This window comes from Phoxinus phoxinus (assembly GCF_949152265.1).
Source record: "Phoxinus phoxinus genome assembly, chromosome: 9".
Classification (NCBI taxonomy): Eukaryota; Metazoa; Chordata; class Actinopteri; order Cypriniformes; family Leuciscidae; genus Phoxinus; species Phoxinus phoxinus.
In genome coordinates this window covers 5,735,638-5,760,845 of record NC_136884.1, presented here as the reverse complement: position 1 = coordinate 5,760,845, position 25,208 = coordinate 5,735,638, and the positions used below count along the sequence as shown (strand labels likewise).

Here is a 25,208-nt window from a genome sequence, read left to right as displayed (position 1 = left end):
CATTGCTCATACCAAAGCTGTTTATATAATATAATAGCAATTACTCTCATTCATGAAAGTTTTTATGAAGCGTTACCAATAGGCTAATTTATATTACATAATATATTTTATCATTATTATTCAAAACGACTTCTAGAGTTCATTGGAAGGCTGTATTTTCACATTATAGCCGCGGGTGTCCACAGACAGAAGCCACTGTAGATCTATTGACAATACATGCACGTTCATGACACAGACTGACATTCAGAAAAGACTGTTAATGTGTCACTGACACGTGATCTTAGAGAGTGCATTTATTCTACGCACAGTTATTTACTGCGCAGTAAGAGACGGTAAGTGTTTGCTTTTATTTTTTCACATTGATCTGTGCAATCAGATGTTGAGCTTGAATATAAAGAAGACTTATACATTTTTTATACACTTTTCTATGATGTCGGAGTTAACAGATTGGTTTTTTGAACATTAGAATAAAACGATTTGTTGTTTAGGTAAATCAGAAATGGCAAATTCTACTGTAATGAGAGGTTTTGTCACTTTCACTTTCAGTCTTGAATTTACAAAAGCGTTTTTTTTTGTTATTTTCAATGTTCTGTTTGCAGTGTTTTGTAGATCATTTATTTAGAACTGTAGTGAACTGTGATTGGCCGAGGTCCCAACTCCTCTAATCTCATTTACAGTAGGCTACATTGATTTCTGGTTATATTATTTCCATGAATATGTCTATTGTTTTATCATTTACATTTTTTTTTATCTCAAAACCTAATTCAGAAAAAAGTATGAATGTTAAAAAAGTTTTTATATAATTATTAAACTATAATTATTAAACTTTATAGTTATGAAATATATTGTGCATGCTTTATTTATGTGTAAACAGATAAACTTCAATAAACTTCAATATTTCATGAGCTGGACAAGTGTCATTATAAAATGAAATCAACTTTGGCACAACCAGAGTAAAAATCTAACCCTTTACGAAATATTTCCTCCAGACAAAGTTCCTGTTTTATGCCTCACAAAGCTCTTGACTGGAGAAGACATATAATCCGAAGTAAAGATGTCATCTAATGGCAACACAATTAATTTCACTGAGCTTATAAAGCTGAAACGAGACGGTGACCAATTCAGCCCGGCACAGATACACACATTTGTGCAAGGAGTCACATCAGGAGCCATCCAGGACAGTCAAATAGGTAAGACCATGATCACCTAAATTCAGTGTACAGTTAAAGATAGGGTAGGCAAATTCGGGGAGGCTATTAATAGCAAGCTAGTTTTGAAAGTATGATCCCTCCCTCCATTGAGCGGCTCCAAAGCCACGTCTCGTCCAAAACACATGAACACACAGCAGAGTCTGCAAAGCGTCACGAGACGAAAGACGCCGTTAAATTAACTCATTACCCTATCTTTAAGAAGACACAGGCAAAGAATACTTTTAGGTGGAATTTAACAAAAACAATTGTGTTGCAACGGCACAGGCGCTATGCTAATGGCCATATGGCAGAAGAACATGACTGATGAAGAGACTCTGGCATTGACGAGAGAGATGATGAACTCTGGGGAGACGTTAGAATGGCCTAAAGAATGGCGTGTGGTGGACAAACACTCAACCGGCGGGGTTGGAGACAAAGTCAGTCTTCCACTCGCTCCTGCTCTGGCTGCGTGTGGCTGTAAGGTATGGGAAACACGCTGATCAATTGCTCAAATCCTAATATTAAACGGCCCAAACAACACATACTGGGGAACATGCAATGAATGAGTTATACGAGAACGCTCAAAACTCATGATTAAATACATATTTAAAACACTATGTTTCACTAATACACACAAATACCTGTATCTTAACCTTAAGATAGTCAAATGTAGTTTGGCGCTCATGAGTAGGCTAATGCCGATAAATGCTTTATTCAAGACCTCTAAATTCAGTTTTTCAATGATATCTGGGTGAACATGCATAAGTACACTATCAAATGAATTATGAGACATGCTGCACATTAACCACCGTAGTCTAGACACATGAAATATAGGTCTATCTATTTGTGAAATTCACAAACCACAATCGACAACATATAACAACTAAATAATATTTAGAGCAATTTTATGAATGATTTTGTAAAATTAATAACATGTTAAAAAACAAAACTTTATTTAAAGTTGTGTGATCTTAAATGCCAATGCACCGTGAAACAGAGCTGTCAGCAGAGGGTGTGGGCTATTTTAATATATGGAATTCAAATTCTAATAAAATGATGGAATTTAAAAATCTAAATATGGAAGATTCTGCCACTATTTCTAGGGAACATTTTCATCTCAGTTACATATTGCCCCAGCCACCCTGAATTTATTTTTAAATGAATGTTACATGTATGAGTTTTTTTCTAGGTGCCCATGATAAGTGGACGAGGACTGGCACATACAGGTGGGACCCTGGACAAGCTGGAGTCTATCCCTGGGTTTAATGTCATCCAATCCAAACAACAGGTAATAAGAACAAGTGGGATTTGTTTACAACTGAACTGATGCTCAGCTGGATTTTGACAAAAATCAAGGGAACAATTTTGGCCTGTTTGATTGTAGTAAATATAATCCCTCAGGTTCAGAGTATTTTAATAAAATATAAAATCTATAAATAAATATATTACTGGCATTTACAATAAGTCATTGAAAATTGAAGCACATTTCAGTGACCATCTACAACTCCATATTCTTAATCCATGTTGCAACGAGCTGAACAGGATCCTTTTTGTTATGAGGATTTCGTTTTTCGTCACTATATGAACCAGTTTGTTAAAAACCAGTTATAATACAGGAACTTTGTTCAAGAACCCGTTTTACTTGCATATAAGTTCACAATAGGGAAGAATAGACTATCACAACTTCAGTTTCATGCCGACTTCATTGGAATCATCAATGAATCATGATTTAGAGAAAATGACTAATTCATACTGACATCATCCACCCGCGCTAAATTCCTGCAAAAATCATGTCTTCCATGCTCTGTTCAAATATGTTAAATATAAGCATCATCAAATAAATTTTTGAATCCTTATATAATGAAATGTATGTAAATGAATGTAGCCCATGTACTGATTCACCATAGCATGCTGTCTCACCCAAAACTAAAGATTTAGCATACACAAAATTTTACAAATCAAACACACATTTCTTAGTGGCCAAAGTTAGAACTCAATAAAAAGTTACTACAATGGTACTATAGACCTTATTAGACAGGCCTATTGTGTTTGATCTTCCGTTTTTGCGGAAGATCTGTATATTTCCATGGCATTCCTGTCGGTAATTAGCTGGTGAAGTGGATTTACTTATTGTATAGTTAACAAAAGTTATCATAAGCATTGTAATATTTGAAGCGGATGTCATAAAATGTCAGTAGACCGGGAAGAGTTCCATAAATCCGTAAGATCTTACCTTTATGTTGTGGAAATACAAAGCAAAAGACAGAACACAGAGCGCAGAAAAAGGGCAGGGCTACAAAAGCTCTATACAGTATAATGGAACATATGCACAGTATGCAGAATTTCTGTATTCATAAAATATCCCGTTCCAGAGTGACACATATCAATATTAATTTGATTTTTTTCATGACTTATTTGATTGAACTGCATGCCAAATGGTACAACGTTTTTACAAAAAAAGGATTCAAATGCATTATTAAATGAGATGATATTCTTCTTCTAGGTGAAGCAGATCCTACAGGATGTGGGCTGTTGCATTGTGGGACAGACAGAGAGTCTGGTGCCAGCAGATCGTGTTCTCTATGCCATCAGAGACGCCACATCGACTGTTGATAGTATTCCTCTTATCACTAGTAAGATTACCCTGGACGCTTCTCATCAGTGTTAACTCTACTTCTCCTGATCATTTTGTCCATGTTCTGTACAGGCTCCATCATTTCTAAGAAAGGAGCTGAAGGTCTGAGTGCTCTTGTGTTAGATGTGAAGTTTGGCAGCGCTGCTCTGTGTAAAGATCTGGATAGTGCTCGCAAACTTGCTCTGTCACTGGTAAGAGAGCTTTTTCTGTTTGCGTGCATGGCATTAGAATAAAACGATCTGTATATCTATTCAGTGGCATCTTGCAGACAGTTTTGAAGGGGCTTCAGTAGCAGTCCTGGCCTACATGCTCACAAGAAAAGACCAAAGAAAAGAAAACTTTCCATGGGGAAAAAGTCAGAAGTTGAGGAACTCGTTAGACTGACCAAATTTAGAGACATTTAGTAAATGTGTGATTTCTGACATGCAATTTTTACAATAATCATGCAATTTATCCTTTTATTTTTTGCAAGTTGCATCCAAAATTGACTTGATTCAAAATATGATGCTTTTAATGTTGTTACGACCCTTCTTTGGCTCTTACTAATCTAGGGATTAAGAAGGGGAACATGAAACCAGTCGGCCACCTGTCAACCAATATCACTGACGAAACTGAGAAACAACGAGAGACACGAGATAGTCAAATTAACTTAATTTTAATATATGTAAAGTGATAAGTATTTTGCATAGAAATAAAGGAAAACAATTTATACAAAGATAAATAAACCAATCAAGAAGCAAAGGTTTAGGAACTGAAGAGAACAAAAGGGGAAACCTGGATTGTGCCAAAGAAAATAAAGTAACATAATCAAAACAAAACTAGCTAAACCATTTCCATCTAATCCTAAACTAAATTAAAACAAAAGATTTAAAGAAAAAGTCTTCAACGTCCACGACGTCGTAACTCAGGCATAAACAAAATTCAGAATTAAAGAATTCATGAATGTGAATCTAAATTGAATTAGACAACACACAGGAAGTTGATTCTAACTTCTCTTCTCAGAAATCATTTCACAGATTTGTAATAATTTCCACAGTTATTAACACTTGCAAATATAGTTTTTCATAGTTTCATTAAAAAATATATTTATAGCACAAATGTCCTTGGAGAAACTTTGCATTGCAAAGGTTTTGCAAGTGAACACAAAGTTTCTTCAAAAGCATTGAAATATATTTTTTCCTCCTATATTGTATTCTTTTATCGCCATGTCCCTTCAGGGGCTCTGTAAAGTATAGTGCTATAAATATATATTTTTAATGAAACAAAAGCATTGACATAATTTTCCCTCCGATTTTTGTCAGCATGAAATGTGGGAGATTCTGCATTACGAAATGCAATCATGGATTTTTCTTTTCTTCTGCTATTGGTGCAAATGGGAATATTTGTTGTAGTTTCCATTGACCGTTATCTATACGCTTCTGAGAACCCTGGAAATGTTACAAAGGTCCATTCAAAAAATGTACACTAAATTCAAAATATCAAATTCAAAATTAATCTATCCATCTCTCTAGTTCTCTCTGTACGTAGAGCCAATAAATCTTCAAACTTCAAGACTTTTTCAAAACGTTTAAACAATGCTGCTATTGTATTTCCAATTCTGTATCTTGTTTGCAAACTTAACTCATATTCAAAACAGTTCATGATTTGAATTGGGATTCTCAATTCAACACTCAATCCTGGTGTCCATGTGCCAATAGGTCACTGCAGGCAACAGTCTGGGTGTGAAGACAGGGGCGGCGCTTACCCGAATGGACGCTCCTATTGGCCAGAGTGTAGGTAATGCGCTAGAGGTGTGTGAAGCCCTTGAGTGTCTTAAAGGACGAGGGCCAGATGATCTCACCGAACTGGTTACAATTTTAGGTAAGGAAAATAACTATTTTTAAACATCCCACTGTAAGGGTGTGTTCACACCTGTACTTCGGTTCTCTTGGTTCTTTTGATTCAGACCAAAAAAGGAAAATATAATTTTTAAGGCTAAACCTAATGATACAAAAAACAAAACACCTTATTTTGTGAACATCATCTAAACCAAGGCTGGGTTCTGGGCTAAATGCGCTCATTGTATGTGCATACGATGGTATTTTGACCAGATGAGAACTCACAAAGAGCTTATAAAATATGTAAAGGTGTCAAAACAAGAACAGGAATTCCTCCATTGCACACAAATGAAGATCCGCTGAAAAGAGACTGCGTTTCTGATGCCTGTACCGAACTGTAAAGATCAGCGTTTTCACTCCTATGACGAGAAAAAACAGATATGCTTCAAAATTCTGTCCTTTTGAGTCGCACCTTGTAACATCACTTCCTGTTTTTGGTTCGTTTACATGTCTTTGGTCCCTGTTTCGTTCATATTTCAGTCGAACCGCATCAGAGTTCATTTAGAAGCGGAGCGAGACCCATCTTTTCAGCGGTCTCGATCCGCTTGTTTGGTGCGCATCAGGGTTCGAATGGCAGCGTTCACACTTATTCAAATGAACCGCACTGACAAGAGTAATCACCAGAGTTCATTTTAATCGGACCAAACCTGCCAAGTGTGAACACACCCTAAGATGACATAATGAAACCACGTCCAATTGTGATGTTCTTCAAGACAAATTGTCCAGAAATGTCCGCGATAAGGAAGCATATAAGTGTCCATTATATTTAGGTGGACATATCCTGCGGATGTGTGGCCTCTCCTCTACTCTAGAGAGTGGGAAAGAGGAAATCGCTCTAAAGCTGAAGAATGGAGAAGCCCTGAAAAAGTTCCAGGAGATGCTGGAGGCTCAGGGTGTGTCTGCAGATGTCGCACGCTCCCTGTGCTCAGACGAGACCGACTACTTTCGGCACATGAGGCGTGCAGCACATCAGACAGAGCTTAAGGTGCTAGATGATGGTAATTATGTTCCATGTTCTCGTTTGAGAATCAAATATGTTAATTCTTTTACATAACACTAACAGCACAGGCATGATTATAAACAGATCACACAGAGCTCGCTATTAATATTCACTGTTATTCATCTGCATGCAATCATCACGTCCATTATCTCAGCAGCAGCCATTGTGTGTGTATGTGTGAACCGTTTGATTGACAGGAACCGTTTTGGACATTGATGGTTTGGCCCTGGCTGAAGTGCTGCACAAGTTAGGGGCGGGACGTACTCAATCGGGAGAGGAAATAGATCATAGCGTGGGAGCAGAGATCTTGGTTAAGATGGGACAGCAGGTACAGAAAGGTTAGTCTCGATCCATCTCAATTATTATGTATGGAACAAAAAAAAATGAACATACTGCTTACTAAATAGCATACAGACTACTATTAAAAATGGTATATGAAAAAGTATTCAATATGCAACAATAAACATTTAAAAATGTCACATGACGTTACCACATTGAATGTTTACTTCAGTAATCTCAGAAATGCTGTTATTTTCAACTGTAGTTAGGGTTAAGGTTAGTTAGCTTAATTTTAAGTGTAATTTTTAACTTTGGCATAAGACTTTTGGCCATCCTATTAAATAACGAGTCAAGATTTATTTAAATTTTGCTCCCGGTTCATTTATCACACTGGAAATGGAAGGACAAATTTCAATGTGGGAAACATCACCCACGATGGTGTGCTATATAAACATTTTCGCAAATGTGAAAAACATTTTATAGTACATTTGTGTGTTGTGCACAGTATACCTGCAGAAAAAAAAGTATGAGTTGTACTGTATTTCAAACAGCCTAAATTTCTGTGGTGTTTTTTAAGACACATCTGTGTTGATAGTCTATTGATTCAATTGGCAGGTGAATCGTGGATCAGGATTCATCACAATAGCCCAGATCTGAGTACACACCAGTATTCTGTCCTGCAGAAAGCATTGGTCATTGGCAGCCGCGACAAATACAACGCGGTGTCGCGTGTGGCAGAATTCATCTGCCCAAACAATCCCAACATGTCTTAACAAAGCTTGTAAAGTATGTTTCATTGTGAATGTACTGATCCTTAGAAACATTGTTCTTTACATGAAGCACTAGCTAGGGACGTTTTACAAGAAGCGCATGACAGGCAAAAAGCGACACACCTTTGAGCTCTGCATCTGGCAAATCGTTAAACATACTTGCTTACCAGTAGCTGAAATATTACTGTAGCCCAGGTCTCCTCAATCCTGTCCTGGAGATCTGCCTTCCTGCAAAGTTTAGCTCTAATCCACCTAAACCAGACGATGAAGGCCATCAGGCTGAACCTGTAGATTACAGCCAGGTGTGTTGGATCAGGAGCTGGAAGGTGGATCTCCTGGAGCAGGATTGAGTACACTGGTACAGTAGATGACTGCTGCCACCACTGACTAGTAGATGAACTGCAGCAGAACAGGCCACAAACATCTATGATCAGTAACTCACATTAACTTTTCGGGCATTTTTTTGGTGATTTCGGGGCTAAAACTGCACAGCCTATACGGTGTTGTACTGTAACTCTCGTTCTTCTTGCAAGCATCCATGATGATACCCTACGATATTTTTCTGTCAGAAGGTAAAAAGAATCATTATTTGGGTTATATTTGGGTTTTCAAAATGATTGTGCTGACTTTGACATTTTTTCACTTCAACACACCCATAAAGCATAACCCTGGTGCTTCATTTATGTTTTTCTCTGTGTATTTTAATCAGACCAACTATAGTGATTATCTTTTTCTATGTAATAAAATGAGGTTGTATAGATGGTAAGGTAAGGTGTGCTTTGCTGCCATATAGTGGTACAAATCATGTCCAACATGACAGCATAGTGTGAACCCCTTATGTAATGTGCAGATTCTCTACAACATGCTTAAATAGCTGGTTTTGGATATCTGAAAACATATCTAGGCCATACTTTTATATATATATATATAATGACAATACCTTTATATAAATAAAAACATTTCAACCCTAAAAATTAGCTTCATTTTCTTTATGACTTTGGTGTGAAATATAACCTGGATATTTCTTTAAGATTCATATTTATGACAGTCTTGCTAAAGTAAAATTTTTGACAGGAATCAGATACTTACATTAGTCTTCATCACCTTGTTTTTTTCCCTCCGTCAGAAATAAAGAAATATTTAAATCAAATAAATTCCACTTTTTTTTTTATTTCAACACACGTAAAAAAGGATATGCACTCTATTTTCTTCAAGATTAAAAATAGCAAATAATATAGCTGCTTTTCGATGCCTGCAGATTTCCTAGGGTAAGAGACGGGGAGTTTCATCTAAATGTGGATTTTTCTGTCCTTGTTTGGGAGGCATCAGTGCACCACAGAGTTCAGCGGTTCTGCTCTTATGTTTCCAAGATCCAGCGCAGAATCGGTTTCTTCATCGATTTCACCAATTACAGCCCTTAAACAAATAAACATACAAGTCCGTTACTATTATGGCTTCAAAAATCCAATGAAGTCTTGCACTATGTAAACAAGTATGAGAAATACTAGGAGAATAATACTTACACATTATCACCTCTGACAATATAGAGTCCCAGAACCACCTGCTCCACTCCCTGGGAAGAGCTGAACACCCGCTCGTGGCTTTCATCCAGGATGAGGTTGATTGTCTGATCGAAACCCTTTAGCGTCCCCTAACATCAAGACAATAAATGTCATAAGCAGGCTCCTTTATTAATGCACACAGACAATGTTTACTTGAGAAAAACAAACTTACCACAATCATCCTGCCATCTGATGTGACGATGGCAACCGTCCCTTGATATATGTCAGTTCAGGCTTATAAAGACAGTAGTAAAGCTACACACCACATCTCTCTCTCTCTCTCTCTCTCTCTCTCTCTCTCTCTCTCTCTCTCTCTCTCTCTCTCTCTCTCTCTCACACACACACACACACACACACACACACAATTCACACATAAATATGAAATTAACGAATATAATATAACGTGAACGAACAAATAGTCAAATAGCGTATTTCTATTAATTATATATAACCATCAGACATATTACATGCATGCTAGTATATACATTGTACAAACAGATAACCAGACACAATTTATCCATGCATTATTCATATACACTGTAATACAGCACGGTTATGTAGTAAATGCACACTAAAACGCGATGATGGCTTTATCACGCTCATTACATGCTAAACCGCTTGCTCGCGCGCCACATCTCCCGTCCATTGAAACATAAACACTGCCATTAAAACAACAAAATTCATTGAGCTACAACACTGTCACTGTGTTCATCATGAAATGCTTCAAAGGATACGGTTAATGTAACTCTCGAGAGCGGTAGACATCTCTGTTGGTGCGTGTTTAAATCCACCTGGGCTCGAGTACAACTACAACGAAACACATTCGTTCAGCTGCGACCTGAGCCGGAAATGAAAACGGAGAGACTTGAGTAGCCGATGACCTATCAAGCTCAGCTACAGGCAGTACTAGTCGAATAGGAGCAATATAACATTATGGTAATTTATGTATTTGTCCAGCAGATGGCGCAGGCTATAAGTTTCTTCCGGCTTCTTCTAAGGTCTATACGTATAATAGGGTTTCTAACGAGCAATTTTTGAGATTAGAATCAGTTCTTGTTGAAAAGGCAAATTGTTTCAATGTCACAGTGGGGGGCCGATGGAAGTACTGATGATGATGATGATGATGATGATGATGATGATGATGATGATGATGATAGCTAGGGTTGCCAACTTTGTCACTATGAAATGAGGGACAAAAGGTGGGCTGGTTTTGTGCGAAAATACAGTGTATGATTTTTAGCCATTTGTCATAATGATAGCTAACTTAATAAAATATTAATACATAACTCTCGTGCCATGGCAAGTACAGTAGGTTTAATCTTAGTTTGTTCATTTACAGCAGTGTTAACACAGACAAATAGTAAAGGTAATAGGTAATGGTTCAATTAAAAGACTAAGACAAAACACTTGTCGCTATTTTGTCAGTTTCCACAGTAGTTACCCCGAAGAATCCACAGATATTACTTGCACCTTTAGCTAGTGTGGCCTTCTTGTGCATTTCTGTGGAAGCATGTTTAGTCAAGTCATTCTCACCTCCATGGGCAACTGAAAATTCCCTGCGACATAAAGTACAGAAGGCTTTTGTTGAGTCACCGCTGACTGGCTTAATCCATATATTTTTTACCTCCCAATTTTTATTGTAGCTGCACAGTCTTTTCTTTTTTGCAGGTTTATCCATATTTTATCCACATGCCAAATCGATTATCGACTTTTTTTGTGTGTGTGTGGAGGAATTGGCGCATTTACAACGTATACTGATGCGCGTGAGAGGAGGGGGGCTGTGATTGGATGATCATGATAGGTTAGGTGTGACGTGTTGGGTGTGTGTGTCTGTCAGCGACGGTGATCATTCTCAAGTGTCGTGATCAGCCCTGCTCGCTGCTGTTGTATCAGTGGTTAGATCAGCGTAGTAGTAAAAAACGGGACAAGTGAGGTCCCGTACGGGACAAATCAATTAGGCTCAAAATACGGGACGTCCCGCCTAATTCGGGACAGTTGGCAACCCTAATAGCACCACTAACACAAAAGTGTTGTAGCGGTGTAATGGTAACGTGATGATATCAGATGCTACTTTGATTCCTATTAAATGGATATCATGCTAATGATATTGTGGATTATGGATATTATGGATTTAAATATGTAATGGATTGAATTCCGAGGTAGTTAAATTATTATTTTATTATAATCAGGTTACAAGTGAAGTCCAAACTACATTATTTCCAAAATAGTCATGACAATGGTTCCATGTCCAAAAGCCACAGTTCAAACCATGCTAACGTTACTTCTTGCTACCTTTTTATTTGTACATGAAACTGGTGAAACAACAAAAAAATGATAGCCTATAATTGCACAATATAGCAAAAGGATATAAGATAATCATTTTTCACATTCTGAACCCTGTCAAACCCCCTCATTAAAACACAAAACACTGGGCACATGCGGGTGTAAAAGCACAACACAAGTGATTGTTAAAGTTAATCATTTATGTTGTTATGAGGAAGTGAACTTTAAGCCTGAGATGCATTACAAGGATCTCCAGGAAACCATTATGTTACCAGATGGTACATGAAATACACATACTTGAACCACAGAAGAAAAATGGATGTATAACATAAAAACCTCAGACAGTTTAGACTTTTACCATTCCAAATCGGACAAATAACAAGGAAAACTGGTTTAGCAATACAGGTAATTCAAACCTTTGAAAGTGAATTCCTGTGGCACTTAAATGGACAGGTTTTGATGTGTTAATCAGTATTTTGTTTTTAATTTCTAAGCTATTCTTCAAGGAATATGGTCTTTTTGTATCTAACTTATATTTGTGTTGTCTGTTTCCGCACAACCTCTTTTAGGTTTTATGTGAAGCTGTAGCAGTTTGTTAAAGGCAACATGAAAGCAGACGACAAACTTCAGATAATGAAATTCTTTCTAATGCTTATCAATTCCGTCTTTGTGGTAAGATTAAATATAGGAACCATAGATATGTTATTGGCAAGGATTTTAGAGACATTTTATGTTTATTAGTTAAAAAAGAGCTTCCTGGACAGCAATCAGATATATGAATCATACAGTGGACATTGACATTCAGCCCATAATGTGATGTGCTCGTCTTCTGCCAGCAGTAGCCTATATAAAGACATAGCCTTCTGCACCAGTCAAATAAAACATCTAAATTCATGCATGACATGTACAAACAAGTAACAAATTCAATAATCTCGACAGATTCTTGGCATCAGCATTTTTGCGTGTTCTGCTTGGATTTTGTTTGACAAAGACAGCTTTGTGAGTGTTCTCAGCTCCGGTAAGTCTTCTTGTTTGTGATAGTCTATCATTATGTTTTAACTCAAAATACGAGTTATCTTAACAATACATGTTTGTTGCAATTTGCACCATAGTACCTACAGTATAATAATGTTTTAGTGCAAGATGTTGTCTCATTAAAAACGAGTCTATACCACCCATAGCCAATTTAGAGTGAGCGTTTGTCCTTATATCTGACTTTGTGGTGTTAATGAAGCGAAACGTGTGGTCTCTCAGAACAGGACGTAAAGGTGGTGGCTGGGGGACTCTTTTTCATCGGACTTGTTGTGGTTGGTGTGTCTTTGCTGGGTTGTGCTGGTGCCTATTTTGAAATCAGATGTTTCATCATATTTGTAAGCATGACTGTGTATTCATGCACAGTACACAAAGACACGGATAATAACTTTTACGCTGTTATAAAAGCTTGCTGTTAACATTTCATCTTTTCTGTTTTGTTTTTTCAACAGTATCTGTGCTTCTTAATCGTCATCATACTGGGTCAGATTTTTATCACCTCAGTGCTATTAATACAAAGGCAGAAGGCAAGTCTTTGCTTTATTAATACAGTATGGAAAATCACAACTGACTTCAAATTCACTTGAGACATTCGCTAAGAAGTAACTGCTTGATTAAACAATTCAATTGTCTAACCTAACGCATATGTCTAATGTTACCAGATTGGGCAATTTTTGAGGGAAAGTGTGGACGGCATCATTAGGCAGTATGGAGGAAAGGAAACACAAACGTCCTGGAAACTTCTAGACAGTGTGCAGACTGCTGTACGTACATGATTTACACATTTACTGATCAACAGTCTTTAGCTATAGCAAGGTGATTTGATAGAGGTACTTTTTCTTTTATCTTTGCTGTAGGCAAAATGCTGTGGTAGACTGACCTCAAATGAATGGAGGAATAACACAGTTATTGGATCCCTGGAAGGGGCTGACATCTACCCGTGCTCCTGTTTCAATGGTACCTGCCCTGTAATTCTGGATGGAACACGCAGCTTTGGAAATGGTTCAGACATCTATGAAAAGGTAACATATGTTGCCCTTTTCCATCATCCCAACCTTTACTTAATCTTTTCCATGTTGATTTAATTTGCACACTAAAATGTTTTTTTTTTTTTTTTTTTTTTTTTTTGGTGATAGGGCTGTGAGAAGGTTCTTGGGGACTGGCTTGAGATGAATATAAACGTAATACTTGGAATGGAGGTTGGCCTTCTTTTGATTCAGGTAAAGAGAGAGCAAAGAACTAAATGATTTTTTACACAACATGTAACCAATTAAAGTAGTATTCTGAGTTAAGTACAAGTTGATATCTTGGACTTATACAGCTAAAGTCAAATACAATAAATAACTTTATTATTTACATTTTCTCTTGTAATTAACACAATAAAAAATAAGAATGTTTGACTTGTGCATAAAAAATAAAATAAAAAATAAATATAACTGTTGTACTTTATATTTCTCCCTGGTAGGTGCATAATGCAATGCACTTTTAGTGATTGAGTTTCAATTGTATTTAACCTGGAACTGCTTTAAACTGAAATTTTGGTAGCACTTTAATGTTAATGTTATAGTTAATATATTAAATATCTAGTTCAGTCTTGAAACTCTAGAGGGCGCAGGCTGATTGGTCTTTACATGCAATCTGCAAGCAATTACATCATTGATCCTGCAGCCAATGAGATTGTCAGTGAGCCAATGAGACATTTAAATAGTCTGGTTCAGTGTTTGCTGTAAGCTAGTCAGATCTCCTCTGAAACCCTCCACCTCCCCCAGCTCCACCTGCCTAGATCTGCCACCGGATTTATGGATGTAATACACAGAGATGATGCTATGAGCATGTAAAATGTGTGTATATCAATCTGTATATCTATTAGCAGTAGCAGGGAAGGATTTAGTTATTTAGAGGCTCCAGGCAAAATCTAGGGATGGGGCCCTATATATTTGCACACATTTCCCTGGATCAACCTTGAGATTTCTTTCTCTGTAGTGATGATTGCTGCTGCACGACGATGTCCCATAGTTGTTTCCAATTTTTCATGTACATATTATAATGTAATTAAATATAAATCTGGGTTATTGAGGTACATACAAGCTCTACGGAATCTTACATTTTTAATGGGCAAATTGAATCTAATTGAATCCTCCATATGATTTATGTGCTTGGATTATTTCTAATTATTAAACAATAGATCAAAACAAGACATGGTTTGAAGTAGGCTAGTGATTATTGATGTCCATCCATCCGTCTTCCATGCCACTTATACTATAGGATGTGGCAGTGCAGATGATTACTGAAGAACAGCAGAGTAAATTACATCAGAGTAAAGAGGTTAGGGGAACTTCGTTCCGAGAACTTAATGTGAACATTCTGAGAATGTACAAACATTCTCCAAACCAACAGGAAACATTCTATTTATGTTAAAAAAAAAAATCCTGGCTAACCAGCAGAGAACGTTAATATATCTGTTCTGGGGATGTCCTGGGAACCAAACGTTGTTAGCTGGGATGTTAACTTATGTAGGCTTAATGTGTTACCATATTGTAAAGTCTTACCAGTATAAAAAACCTGCACACATCTAATGCATTTGGATCGTTTTGTTTCATAATGCTCAGATTCTTCAGTTTATCTTTGGCATCCAAACCTACAAATGCATTGGCCGCAAGAGGATCTTGCATCCCAATAATCTGCTGAACGCCATGGAGGAGAATCCTGCAGCGGAGCCTGAACACCAGCAGTACAGTGCAGAAAATCACCAGTTTGAAATTCAAACCCCTGACCCTCAAATGGACAGTGGCAACTATCCTCACAGGACATATGCTGATGAGAATTATGATCAATATAACAATCCTGTATTATACGAACAGGGCAACAGTCAAATGTACAATACTAGCCCTCATAATTTGCAACACCAACAGAGCTATAATGGCAGTTATGATCAGGGGAATATGCATCACCAGAACTACCATCAGAGCTACAATCGTGATGATTACTAAAGCCAGATTTCTTCTCTGGAGTAACGTGATCAGATTGGGATGGGTTAATTTGCTGTTTTAAACATGCTGTACAAAGAGCAAGCTGCGGTCTATATCTGACCAAAGACACTTAAAACCTTTTAGTAAGACCATTGTTTTGTTTCACTAAGTTCAGGTTTGTGCCTGTTCCCAGGGGTATCATTTGTCATTTTAAAGACAACCAGCATCGTCTTCTCAAAAAAATTCATTCCAGACCTCTCAGGTCAAAAGCTTTTTAACAGCAACTCAACATATTTCTGTACAAGTCTGTTTTGGGTTCGATGACAGACAATTTACTCATTTTTTGAAAGATTTTATCTTAAGCTTCCATTTTTATTTGAATGCCCCATGACAAGTTTACAGGTATTGCATAACTGAAGTGTAATTATATAAAAATACTGACCTGAAATCATAACTGATACAATATGAGACAATCCACACAATATAACTTGCAAGAATATTATTATTCAATTCTACAACACTGTTATATGGTGAAAATATTAATGAATATAAAATAAAAAAATTGTTACTCTTTTTAAATAAAGAATAAAAAAAATCTACCTGTTTTCAACTTTAAACTATACAATAAAAAAAAACATGTTTTATATTCAACAGCTATATTTACATTATTTTGATTATTACTAATCAATAGAGAACAGAAAAAAAACACAAACTGTATTTAAAATGCGTGTAAACCATTAGTCATCCTTTGCTTTCGTGCCACGGAGATTGCTCTGTGACTTTCAGATGATTCGTGGGGTTGTTTAGTAAATCATTGCACACTCAGACCTGCTTTATGAGTCAAGACTTCATGTTAATGACACTGGGGGCCGTTCAGTGTGTGAATGTATCTGTGTGTGTGTCGGAAACTGAGTCGGCGAGTCAAGAGTGGGCTTTGACTGAAGTTTGATGGACGACACTCACTATAGACCATGAAGAGCGGCGTTTCTGTCCACATGAGAGGGCCCTTTGTTATGGTCGCTCTGCGGTTGATGATAGCCAGGCTGACATTATCGACCTTGTGCGGTTATGAGTTGGCAGTCATGCTTTACGACAACAGTTGACAGCGCACGCATTGATGGTGACAAAAGAGAAAGTTACATGGAGAGGAGCTTGAGATTTCCACTGCCAGTACCTGACTCTGCTCTGGAAGAATGACAGAGTGATGCACAATGAGTCAATGGGGGATTTTCAGGACTATCTGGGATGCGCGGAAAAACAAAAACTCTTCAAAAATAGCATAAAAGGGTTGTTTTAGGTCATATTTTAAATGAATAGTTTATCTAAAAATAAAACTGTATTGTGGAGCACAAAGTGAGACGTTTTGAAGAATGTTCATGCTGCTCTTGTATTGTAACAATGGCCTGTTAAGCTCCAAAAAAAAAAAAAAAAAAGCACCAAAAAACCTTTTAAAATGTCGTCCACATGACTCATGGTCAATATTCTGGAGTCAAATGTCCGCTTTGCGCACAATAAACTGAAATTTAAAGGGGCTATATGTAAGAATTTGCCAATGTGCGAACAGCTTGTAATGAAACTTCACAGAAATCCGAGGTTGTCTATGAAAGCCTGTAAACTGATTTTTATGTGAAGAACTCTCTTCCGTTCATTGACACATGAACAAACGCTTATGCAATGTTCAGGATAATGCCGAAAGAGCCAGTGTAAACAGTGTAATTTTACACAATTTTAATCTATGCAAATCGCTATGATCAGATGCTTTCTTAACTGCCACGCTGTCATTTTGTTATTGAGAGGAAAGCGCACAGCACATATATTTACATATGCGTGGACAGCATCTGGACGTTTCCTGCAAAGGTATTTTCAAATATTTACTTCTAAACGAAGAACGAGATAGAACTTCGCTGTGAGTATCACTTGAATCACGTTCAGTACGTTACCTGAGCATGAATGCAAGCACAAGTTGCTGGCTGCAGTTCACTTAATGCCCACCGGTGTCGCTAATAACAAGAGTTTCTGAATTCCACACATAGCCCATTTTAAGTCGATATTTACAGAGGTTTTTCACAAATCTCATTACACTTCAAAATCCATTTAGAAAACGTATTTGGACTCTTAATTCGCATATAATGTTTGAATTAAATTGCATTAGATACAAAATATCAACTCAAGTGGCATCAACAAACCAAGTGCAAAAAAGCAAACCCAATTTTTGCACACATTTCACTTAATTTTACAATATCTTCTAACTGGTGTTGTATGAAGTCAGTTCACAAACGTGACTTAGAACAGGTGTACAGTAGTTCACATTAACAATGAACATGTTCATCAGACAGAACAGAACAAACTTCTTTTTGGGAAATGTTTTGCTTAAGTAAGTTTGTGCTTAATATCTTCAAAATAAACTAAATTTGTTTGATTGGTTTTGGGGCTTTTCTTGTATGGAAATAAGCATCATGAACATTCGTCAAAATCTCTCCTTTTGTGTTCTATGGAAGGAAGGAAGTAAATACGATATCATGATGAGTAAATGATTTTAAATTTTGGGTGAACTTTAAAAACAAAATAGAATTCTATTCTAAATGCTGTTCTAATCACACACAAAAAATCTATTCTAATCTACTCAGTGTGCCTTAATCTCATGACGTAAATGTTATTTAGCTACAGTGAGAAGAAAAACAGACACCGGAAGAGAATGAGCGAGAGATTCTATAGCAAGTGAGATTAAATTATGGGACATGAGTCATGTTGATGTTACATCTTTATCATGTGAGCTCTTTTCTCATGCTCTCGGGGTTTCCCCATATTGTCTGGAAAACAATCAGCTCTTGTTACACTGCCAGAGTGTGTGAGCATGTGTACACGGCCAAACTAGTTAATACAACGCAATCGGACCGATGACCTGGCTTACAGACCCTCTCAAGAGGGACAGAGACGTTGGATTCTTCCAGCTGGAGTGTGTTTGTGTGAGAGAGACAGAGTTTGGACATGTGAAAGCCAAAGTGGATGAAACGAGGGTGCGATGTCTGATACCTCCCTCTACAGAAGAACCGGATCTTGTGAGGATCCAGTGTTCACAGACACGCATCAAGGGCTTCAAGACCCCCTCCATCAGTATCAGCGGATAAATTAGTAAAACGCCAAAAATCTTTGTCCACGCACAGTTGTCCACGCTCTAAATCAAACGTGTTTCTAGACAAGCCCATGCTCTGTTCCAGAGACGTTTTCTGGTGCAACATTAACCACCGTCCTCATGCAATGGGGCGCTGGCACAAAAAAGCCATTTATCCTCTGCACAGAGGCCTGCAGGACCAGTAGCGTTCCTCAAAACCACCGAGCTGCCGCGGGCATTGCAGCCGACCAGCCAACGAGCCCATCAAAGAGATGCACTTCCTGCCGGATGAAATCATAAAGGTTTTTCCATGGCTGTTTTTAGAATGGCATCCCGGATTCTCATTGATTGGTTGATGGACCCGACACAAGTTGAGATTTGTCTCTTCAGCCCTAATGTTTTTTGTGGTGAGCAGGTACGGCTTGATGAGTAAATCTAGAAACATCAGATGCTGTCACCACCTCCTGTGACCGCCAAAATATTCCCTTCATTGTCCGCTTCATAAATCCGGTGATTTCGACCACACAATACTGCCGTTTCCGTTGGTTCCCTCATGCATTTTTGATTAAACCTCTGTGTCTGCACACCCTAAAGAATCCAGCAACGCCCTGTGAGGATGCCACATGGTGATGGAAAATAGGCTTTGTTAGGTCTTGTTTACTAACTGGTAAAAAGACAAAGACTTGTTGCAACTAACAGACTGCTACCTGTCCTGTTGACTGCTGGAGCTGGAACCAGAATCCCCTCGCGCAGCTCCGCTGTGGGGCTCGGTTCTGCTTTCTTCAGCTCCGTCTTGGGGCTCAGGCAAACTGAGAGCAACTTCATGCATTCTTTGTGGACAACAGCTTCCTCTTGTAAATACCTGCAGATTGAGATAACCTTGTATTTTCTATCATAATTGACCTCAGTGAGACATGCAAGACACGGGTGTTCTCGAAGCATGTCAATGCAAAAATGTAAAAAATTTCATTGAACGCCTTCAGGGCTTCCTCACTATTGTGACGCAGGGGAAAGCTACTTCTGCCGGTAAACATGGTCATATTGTGTAATATATAAGGGTACTAACTTACCATCCTGACAGAGAGAACAAGAAGCGCCATGCAGGGGATGATGAGCACCGCCAGGAGCCCGTGAATCGCTCCGTTCATGCCGTTCTGCTGTCTGCTTTGGCCTGCCACAACATAAAAGCACATTCCCTTATTAGTTCTTACGTGTACACTACGCTATATAGCGAAAAGTATGTGGACATCTGAACACCACACCCATTTGGGTTTGGTGAGCATTTAATTTCAAAAGCATTGGCATTAATAGGGAGCTTATCCTACCAATCGTCTTCCATTCTTCTGAGAAGGCTTTCTTTATGTTGGTAAATTTGCTTCCATTCAAACACAAGAGCATCAGTGAGCCAGTGTTAATCTCCTCAATGAAATTACTGATGAAAATGGAAGTTTAAAGGAGAACTCCGGGCAATTTTTAAGTTAATCTTGATCGTTATACCTTTGTGAGTACTGTCTATAGAAGTAAAAACTAACCGGATTGGTGCTTGCAACACGGAGCTGCTACCGCTAATGCCCAGAGCTCCCATTCAGCTAAAACGGCAGTTATGGGGGCATATTCATAAAGAGTGTTTTTGTGCCTCTTAACAGACACAAAATGCAATTAAAATGTCTGTCCAACATGAACAGGGTCCTTACATGACAACAACATGCGTTTAGCAACTTAGCCATTGTTTAAATTCACCTAAATAGTGTTTTAGACGGCTAGCTGTAGTCTCGCGCTGAAGTCCCGTGGGAACTCCCGTTGTAGCCGGGAAAGGGTAAATAGAAGTGTGCAGGTGGAGGAGCGTCGTGTGTGTGAAGAGTGATGATCGGAGTTGCTCACAAATGAAGAAGAAATGGTTCGTAACGTAACTATGGAGAATATAAAAGATTTTGAACACATGGAAGAGGCTTTTGAGTTTGATGGTCGTCCTTATTTATTTGAACCCGAGTATACAGATGAAGAACTAGCCTCACACTCTTCACACACACAACGCTCCTCCCACCTGCACACTTCTATTTACCTTTTTCCGGCTACAACAGGAGTTCCCACGGGACTTCAGCGCGAGACTACAGCTAGCCGTCTAAAACACTATTTAGGTGAATTTAAACAATGGCTAAGTTGCTAAACGCATCTTGTTGTCATCTAAGGACCCTGTTCATGTTGGACAGACATTTTAATTGCATTTTGTGTCTGTTAAGAAGCACAAAAACACTCTTTATGAATATGCCCCCATAACTGCCGTTTTAGCTGAATGGGAGCTCTGGGCATTAGCGGTAGCAGCTCCGTGTTGAAAGCACCAGTCCGTTTTTGTTTTGTTTTCTATAGACAGTACTCACAAAGGTATAACGATCAAGATTAACTTAAAAATTGCCAGGAGTTCTCCTTTAAACTTGTATTATGTTCGAATTTTGGGTAAAATTTTTATGTTGCGGGTCAAATGGACCCTAATTGGATTCAGGCAAAATCAGGTAAAAACAGTAAACCTTTAATATTACTACTTCGTTCTCACACATTACAACAAAAACAAATTATTTTTTAAAACTGTATTTACCAACAATTTTTTAACCATTTTTGAAATGCGAATATTATAACCAGTTTTGTAACTTTTTTATTAAGATTTTAAAATGTCGTTTTTTTATATAAATGGTTTTGTTTTTATTTTTGAGTGGTTTCCTGGAGCTCAAACAGAAGAGCATGAAAATCATGCATTCCAAATACTTGAACTGATAAAAATGTACGCCTTCAATGCAGATTACATTTCTTTGGGATAAAAGTGTCAAATGCATTAATTTAATTTTAAATACTCTCAGAGGGTAGTTGAGAAACGGACCTAAAAATTACATAAATCTTTTTTTTTTTTTTATCTTGGGTGTGTGCAGATGCAGTTAACCATGAAATTGCGGGTGAAATTGACCCGTGAACATCAACATTGTCAGAAATTTTGCACACACATTCCACAACACCTCAGAGTGTCAAAACTTTTCAGGCATGCTTATGACCCTAAACTATCACAAAAGTTAAAAAAAAAAAAATCCTTGTTTTTTTCAGCCAAACTCCTTTGACACAAAATATTTAAAGTAGCCCCTGAGATATTAAGTTAATATTTCAATAATTGAATAACACATTCACATGTTCACAGTTCTCTTATGTCAGTTGATGGTAAACAAATAAAATAATGAAATTTTGTTCTAAATACTTTCATTTTAAAATGATTTATTTATTGTAATTTTGTATTTGTACGATTTTCTTTTTAATCAAAGCACAAACCCCAAGAGTTTAAGAAAGTCTAAATATTGCAATTTTAGCAGGATTTATCCATTAAATCAGCACAAGCTAAAAAGTAATGATTATTAGTCAAATTAAACGCATCTTGTACGTATGAGATTAACCATTTATAAAAGTTACGTGCTAATCAGAATGAATGTTGTGAATACGGTCTTTTCATAACAATGCACTGAAACACAGACAATGAATAAAAAAAAGCATAAATAATTCATAATACTGTATTACAATATGTTAGGAGCTCACGTTCTCACAACAAGGACAGAATTCATATTGTATTAAAATGTTTTAATATTTAATTTAGCACTTTCTGTCAACTAAAACTCAACATTATATTGAGAATACTTAAAGAATATATTTTTCACATTTACATTTTTAAAGAACAAGACAAAAGTCTTAAGTTAAAAACAGGTCTGGGCTTTGTAGAGGCCTGTCAAGTTCCGCCACACCAGACTCAGTAAATCATATTTTTATGGAGCTCAAGGACATTCTCATACTGGACCCTCTGAAAAACGCTTTCACACAATTCTCGAGAACGCCACTGCATGCTTTGTGAACGCTACACTCCTGCTTTACAAACAGCAAGACTACTGATGTACCTGCTATAGTGTGTGTTTTGCACACATATGCTAAAATTTTGCATGCATGTACTCAAGTTTGAACAAACTCATGGTGGAATCTGCCTCCTTGGAACCTTGAAAAACATCAACAGTTTTCCACAGAATTGGAAATTTTACATATCCTCTGCTTTTTTTATCTTTGCATCCATTCTGCAGAATTAGATCCATTCTGCAGATATTTCCTCTCCAAAAACCTCAGATTCAATCTCCGCCTGCTCATGCATCATATACATAAAGCAAAACAATATTCTGTGCATTCACCTGGTGTGAAAGGAGGGGCAGCGGGGGTCTGGCAGGGGGGAGGTGTGCAGTGAGGAAACTTGCCGAGAGTGGACCCGGCCACCGCAAGAACCTCTTTAACATGGTTGAAGTAACGTCTAGTTGGCCACTTGACCCTTTTGTAGTGACATTCGAATGTTTGCATCGTCACCTCCTAGTGAAGACAAACAAACCAGAGTGAGCCGACAGCCATGACAACGTTTCAAAGAATATGAATGTAAATTAGAGGGAATTACCAGCTCCTCTCCCTCCAGAGTGAAACGAAAACCCTGCAGCATTGTTATAAAAATAGTGATGTTGGCTTTATTGGTGGACAGGTTGCCAAACTTGAGGGCCAATGTTTTTAAACTGCTTTCAACTTTATACAGGTTTACATATAGCCAGCAAGCTCCACCCTTAAATATCAGAAAAGAAAAATGTTTAGGCGTCACTCCTGGAACCGTCACAAACCACAACATCTCTGTCCAAATGTGAAACACAATGTTTTATCTGCTGATGGCCTCAAAATATATATTTGGACACTTGCACGAAATATCAAAATTTCAAACCAAGGGCTATTTAGTTAAAAGAAACATGCATGATTGCATTTTCAAGACATTCCCAGATAAAAAGTTTGTTAGGTTTACATGACGAAATTAATTTATGGAATATTATGGAAATCTATGCAAAAATGTTTGTTAAGAGGAAAGCTTTGCATCATTTGTTTGCCATGTGGTCTGATATTGTATCCTCTAATGCAATTCAATTCTTACATTAAGCGCAGCTCAATTGTCCAAATATGATTTTGGGCCACTGATGCATCCGTATTATCAAATATTATCATGCATCACACTAACCACATCCTTGGTGATGAAGTCGAGAGGGATTCTGTAGTCACTGGGAATGTTCTCACTCTGATGGGTTGAAAAACAAGAATTGGTTGGCTGTTTAAAATGTACTATTGGTCAATTGGCAATAAGAAAAAGAAAAAAGTCCTGACTAGTGTAGATTTTTTTTTATTTTTTTTTAATGTCATTGACTTCCCAGCTGGAAAATCATCCTAAAATGGTTTGTTGATCTTAGTCTCCAAGCAGGCTAAGCTGGTCTTCAACTGGTCCTTCAGCGTGACCAGACGAGAAACAGCTCAAAATCTCTAAAAGCAGCCTTCAGGCCAGTAAACCAACCAGCCTGAATAAAAACTCTGTTGAAGATCTTACCAATGTTTCCAACGTGGCCACATCATCAGTTAAAGGACTTCCAAAAACACCTGAGCACGTCACAAGCCCAGAAAAAAGCAACACTAAAACACAAATGCTTTCTCCGATCTGTAACGAAAAAGTCTGAATGTAGTTACAGTATTAGAGACAGCAATTACGCCTATCCAGTCTGAACATGAACACAGGATGGTGTTCTTAATCATAATGATTTTACTAGACAACCCCAATAAGTAATGAAAAGTAATCAACGATAGCATAGAAAGTGAGTTGGTTGGGCTGTGGGTGTGCGGGTGCGGCGCGTCCCCAAAAGAGCGTGTACTCACCTTAATCTCCCTCATGTGGAACATGGGATGATTAAAAACAAATCAGCCGTACGTCTCCTTACTTTCTTCGCTTTCCCTGACAGCGGAATGCAGGCATGTTTCCGCCTGCACATCTGAATGCAGATAATCACAGGACGGGATGGGGATCAGTGGTTTTGGCGTGTCTTTCTCCTACGGTCCCGATGGAGAGCATGGCGTGCTCAGCGCGCGACGCCTGTGCGTAATTTCGCCCTGAAGCGCTTCTGTGAATTGAATGGGGGCGGATGGACTTGTCCTCTGTGTTTAAGAGGTAGGGCGCTTTGACTCACTTTTATGTGTAAAATTGAGAAAAAATATTCAAAGGAGGTTCTGTGACTCATCCAGATCTCATTCACAACAAGTCACATTCACAGATGGGAGTTTGGTGTATACCCTTCTTTTTTAAAAAAAGAAAACCATCAAAAGAAGGTTTGCTGGTCTTTGCTGATTTGAGCTGACCTCTCTCAACTGCTCCAAAGCTAAAACCAACTGCACCAAATAACAAGAACCTCAATGCCTTTACAACCAGCCTAACAAGCTGAGAAGGGGCCAAAAACTCCTAAAACCAACGTGACCAGATGAAAAGTGCCTCAAACGCCTTAAAACTTACCTGAACAGCCTGAAAACCAGTCAACAGAGCAGTCAAAAGTACCCAAATCCCCTCTAAAACCAGGCTGACAAGCTGAAAGTACCCACAACCCTGACCAGGTTAGCAGAGCAGCTCAGGTTATAAAGATAA

The 25,208-nt window shown here is 37.9% G+C and overlaps 4 protein-coding genes across 5 annotated transcripts; 2 read left to right on the top strand and 2 right to left on the bottom strand.

Moving 5' to 3' along the window:
* Window positions 1-240: 240 nt before the first annotated feature.
* On the top strand, window positions 241-8,800 carry tymp (thymidine phosphorylase). 2 transcript variants are annotated; one of them, XM_079623438.1, is made up of 10 exons: window positions 241-332; window positions 990-1,190; window positions 1,476-1,672; window positions 2,380-2,478; window positions 3,694-3,823; window positions 3,898-4,016; window positions 5,523-5,685; window positions 6,473-6,700; window positions 6,900-7,040; window positions 7,597-8,800. In XM_079623438.1, exons 2-10 carry the CDS (start codon window positions 1,055-1,057, stop codon window positions 7,752-7,754), a joined length of 1,371 nt encoding a protein of 456 aa, XP_079479564.1. In that variant the 5' UTR covers window positions 241-332; window positions 990-1,054; the 3' UTR covers window positions 7,755-8,800. The 2 variants fall into 2 exon arrangements, with proteins under 2 accessions (XP_079479564.1, XP_079479565.1); XM_079623439.1 differs by lacking the exon at window positions 241-332 and adding an exon at window positions 361-676.
* A 101-nt stretch (window positions 8,801-8,901) lies between these two features.
* lsm8 (LSM8 homolog, U6 small nuclear RNA associated) lies at window positions 8,902-11,115 on the bottom strand. Its single transcript, XM_079623440.1, has 5 exons — window positions 10,847-11,115; window positions 10,048-10,491; window positions 9,486-9,526; window positions 9,275-9,402; window positions 8,902-9,167 (listed from the first exon to the last, which is right to left on the bottom strand). Exons 2-5 carry the CDS (start codon window positions 10,076-10,078, stop codon window positions 9,077-9,079), a joined length of 291 nt encoding a protein of 96 aa, XP_079479566.1. The 5' UTR covers window positions 10,079-10,491; window positions 10,847-11,115; the 3' UTR covers window positions 8,902-9,076.
* A 713-nt stretch (window positions 11,116-11,828) lies between these two features.
* Window positions 11,829-15,962, top strand: LOC307004311 (CD82 antigen). The gene is made up of 9 exons (XM_079623436.1): window positions 11,829-12,001; window positions 12,166-12,268; window positions 12,536-12,614; window positions 12,851-12,966; window positions 13,081-13,155; window positions 13,291-13,392; window positions 13,486-13,650; window positions 13,765-13,848; window positions 15,238-15,962. The coding sequence occupies exons 2-9, from the start codon at window positions 12,203-12,205 to the stop codon at window positions 15,616-15,618; spliced, it is 1,068 nt and encodes a 355-aa protein (XP_079479562.1). The 5' UTR covers window positions 11,829-12,001; window positions 12,166-12,202; the 3' UTR covers window positions 15,619-15,962.
* Window positions 15,953-24,962, bottom strand: kitlgb (kit ligand b). The gene is made up of 8 exons (XM_079623437.1): window positions 24,452-24,962; window positions 24,129-24,236; window positions 23,769-23,825; window positions 23,169-23,327; window positions 22,915-23,086; window positions 19,780-19,880; window positions 19,417-19,571; window positions 15,953-19,317 (listed from the first exon to the last, which is right to left on the bottom strand). The coding sequence occupies exons 1-8, from the start codon at window positions 24,473-24,475 to the stop codon at window positions 19,275-19,277; spliced, it is 819 nt and encodes a 272-aa protein (XP_079479563.1). The 5' UTR covers window positions 24,476-24,962; the 3' UTR covers window positions 15,953-19,274.
* Window positions 24,963-25,208: the final 246 nt, after the last annotated feature.

Bases quoted from the DNA above. Each gene is read 5' to 3' on its own strand.
- lsm8 (XM_079623440.1), bottom strand. From the start codon at position 10,078: ATGTCTACCGCTCTCGAGAGTTACATTAACC. The intron at 9,403-9,485 runs GTAAGTTTGTTT...TCTTGATGTTAG, and splicing joins CAGATGGCAGGATGATTGTG to GGGACGCTAAAGGGTTTCGA. The intron at 9,168-9,274 runs GTAAGTATTATT...TATTTGTTTAAG, and splicing joins ATTGTCAGAGGTGATAATGT to GGCTGTAATTGGTGAAATCG.
- kitlgb (XM_079623437.1), bottom strand. From the start codon at position 24,475: ATGTTCCACATGAGGGAGATTAAG. The intron at 19,881-22,914 runs GTGAATGCACAG...ATGTTGTGGCAG, and splicing joins TGCCCCTCCTTTCACACCAG to GCCAAAGCAGACAGCAGAAC. The intron at 19,572-19,779 runs GTAAGTTAGTAC...CTCAATCTGCAG, and splicing joins TTGTTCTCTCTGTCAGGATG to GTATTTACAAGAGGAAGCTG.
- LOC307004311 (XM_079623436.1), top strand. From the start codon at position 12,203: ATGAAAGCAGACGACAAACTTCAGATAATGAAATTCTTTCTAATGCTT. The intron at 13,156-13,290 runs GCAAGTCTTTGC...TAATGTTACCAG, and splicing joins TATTAATACAAAGGCAGAAG to ATTGGGCAATTTTTGAGGGA. The intron at 13,849-15,237 runs GTAAAGAGAGAG...CATAATGCTCAG, and splicing joins TTGGCCTTCTTTTGATTCAG to ATTCTTCAGTTTATCTTTGG.
- tymp (XM_079623438.1), top strand. From the start codon at position 1,055: ATGTCATCTAATGGCAACACAATTAATTTCACTGAGCTTATAAAGCTG. The intron at 3,824-3,897 runs GTAAGATTACCC...TGTTCTGTACAG, and splicing joins TAGTATTCCTCTTATCACTA to GCTCCATCATTTCTAAGAAA. The intron at 7,041-7,596 runs GTTAGTCTCGAT...TTCAATTGGCAG, and splicing joins GGGACAGCAGGTACAGAAAG to GTGAATCGTGGATCAGGATT.